Source organism: Penaeus monodon, chromosome 24, assembly GCF_015228065.2.
Source record: "Penaeus monodon isolate SGIC_2016 chromosome 24, NSTDA_Pmon_1, whole genome shotgun sequence".
In the NCBI taxonomy this organism is placed as follows: Eukaryota; Metazoa; Arthropoda; class Malacostraca; order Decapoda; family Penaeidae; genus Penaeus; species Penaeus monodon.
Window position 1 is genome coordinate 5,627,876 of NC_051409.1, and position 823 is coordinate 5,628,698.

At 60.9% G+C, this 823-nt stretch overlaps 1 protein-coding gene across 1 annotated transcript in view; it reads right to left on the reverse strand.

Moving 5' to 3' along the window:
• Window positions 1-292: 292 nt before the first annotated feature.
• Window positions 293-823, reverse strand: part of LOC119588502 (angiopoietin-related protein 6-like) — a gene marked incomplete at its 5' end in the record, with an annotated part of 23,465 nt that continues 22,934 nt past the window's right edge. Inside the window, 1 exon segment of the mRNA XM_037937145.1 lies at window positions 293-656. Coding sequence (XP_037793073.1) covers window positions 311-656 — 346 coding nt within the window.

Genomic DNA, 823 nt, shown 5'->3' on the forward strand with positions numbered 1-823 from the left:
TCTTGAAACAAGTGATGTAGAATAACCCAGGAGAGTGTTACCCTCTCTTTCCTCCTTCCCTTCCCACTCTCCACTTCTTTCTCTCTCCTTCCTCCTCCCCTCCCTCTCCACTCCTCTCTTTCCCCCTCCTCCTCTCCACCTCTCTCCCTCTCCTCCCCCCTTCGCCACTTCTCTCTCCCTTTTCCTCTCCTCCCTCTCAACTTCCCCCCCCTCTTCTTCCCCACCCCTCCCTCCCCTACTCCTTCCCATCCCCCCTCCCTCCCCTAATCCTTCCCATCCCCCATCCCCTACTCCTTCCCATCCCCCCCCTTCACTCAAAATTATGCGCATTGAACCTCAACGCGTAGTTATTCGGCCGGACTTCAATCGTGACGTCATCGAGCACCAACCACGTCTCGCCGTTGAGCCAGCGTATCGTCCTCGCGTTCCGGTCGTTCGAGGTCGGGAAGGGCGCCGTCAGGGTGGTGTAGTGGCAGGCGTTGAACCACCAACCACCCCCGTTGTTGATGGCGCAGCTGCCCTTGTCCCAGTTGTCGTTGTCGCGGTCCCACGTGCTGAAGGAGCGGCCGTGGTGCTTCGTCTTGAACGCGTCCTGGCTGATGTTGCCCGAAAACCCGTCGACGATCAGCCGGAACTGGTGGCCCTCATCCTCGACTCTGGGGGGGGGGGGGAGGTTAGATGCATAGGGAGGGAGGGAGGGAGGGGGTAGATACACGGGGGGGAGGGAGGGAGGGGGTAGATATATGGGGGGAGGGAGGGAGGGGGGTAGATATATGGGGGAGGGAGGGAGGGGGTAGATATATGGGGGAGGGAGGGAGGGGGG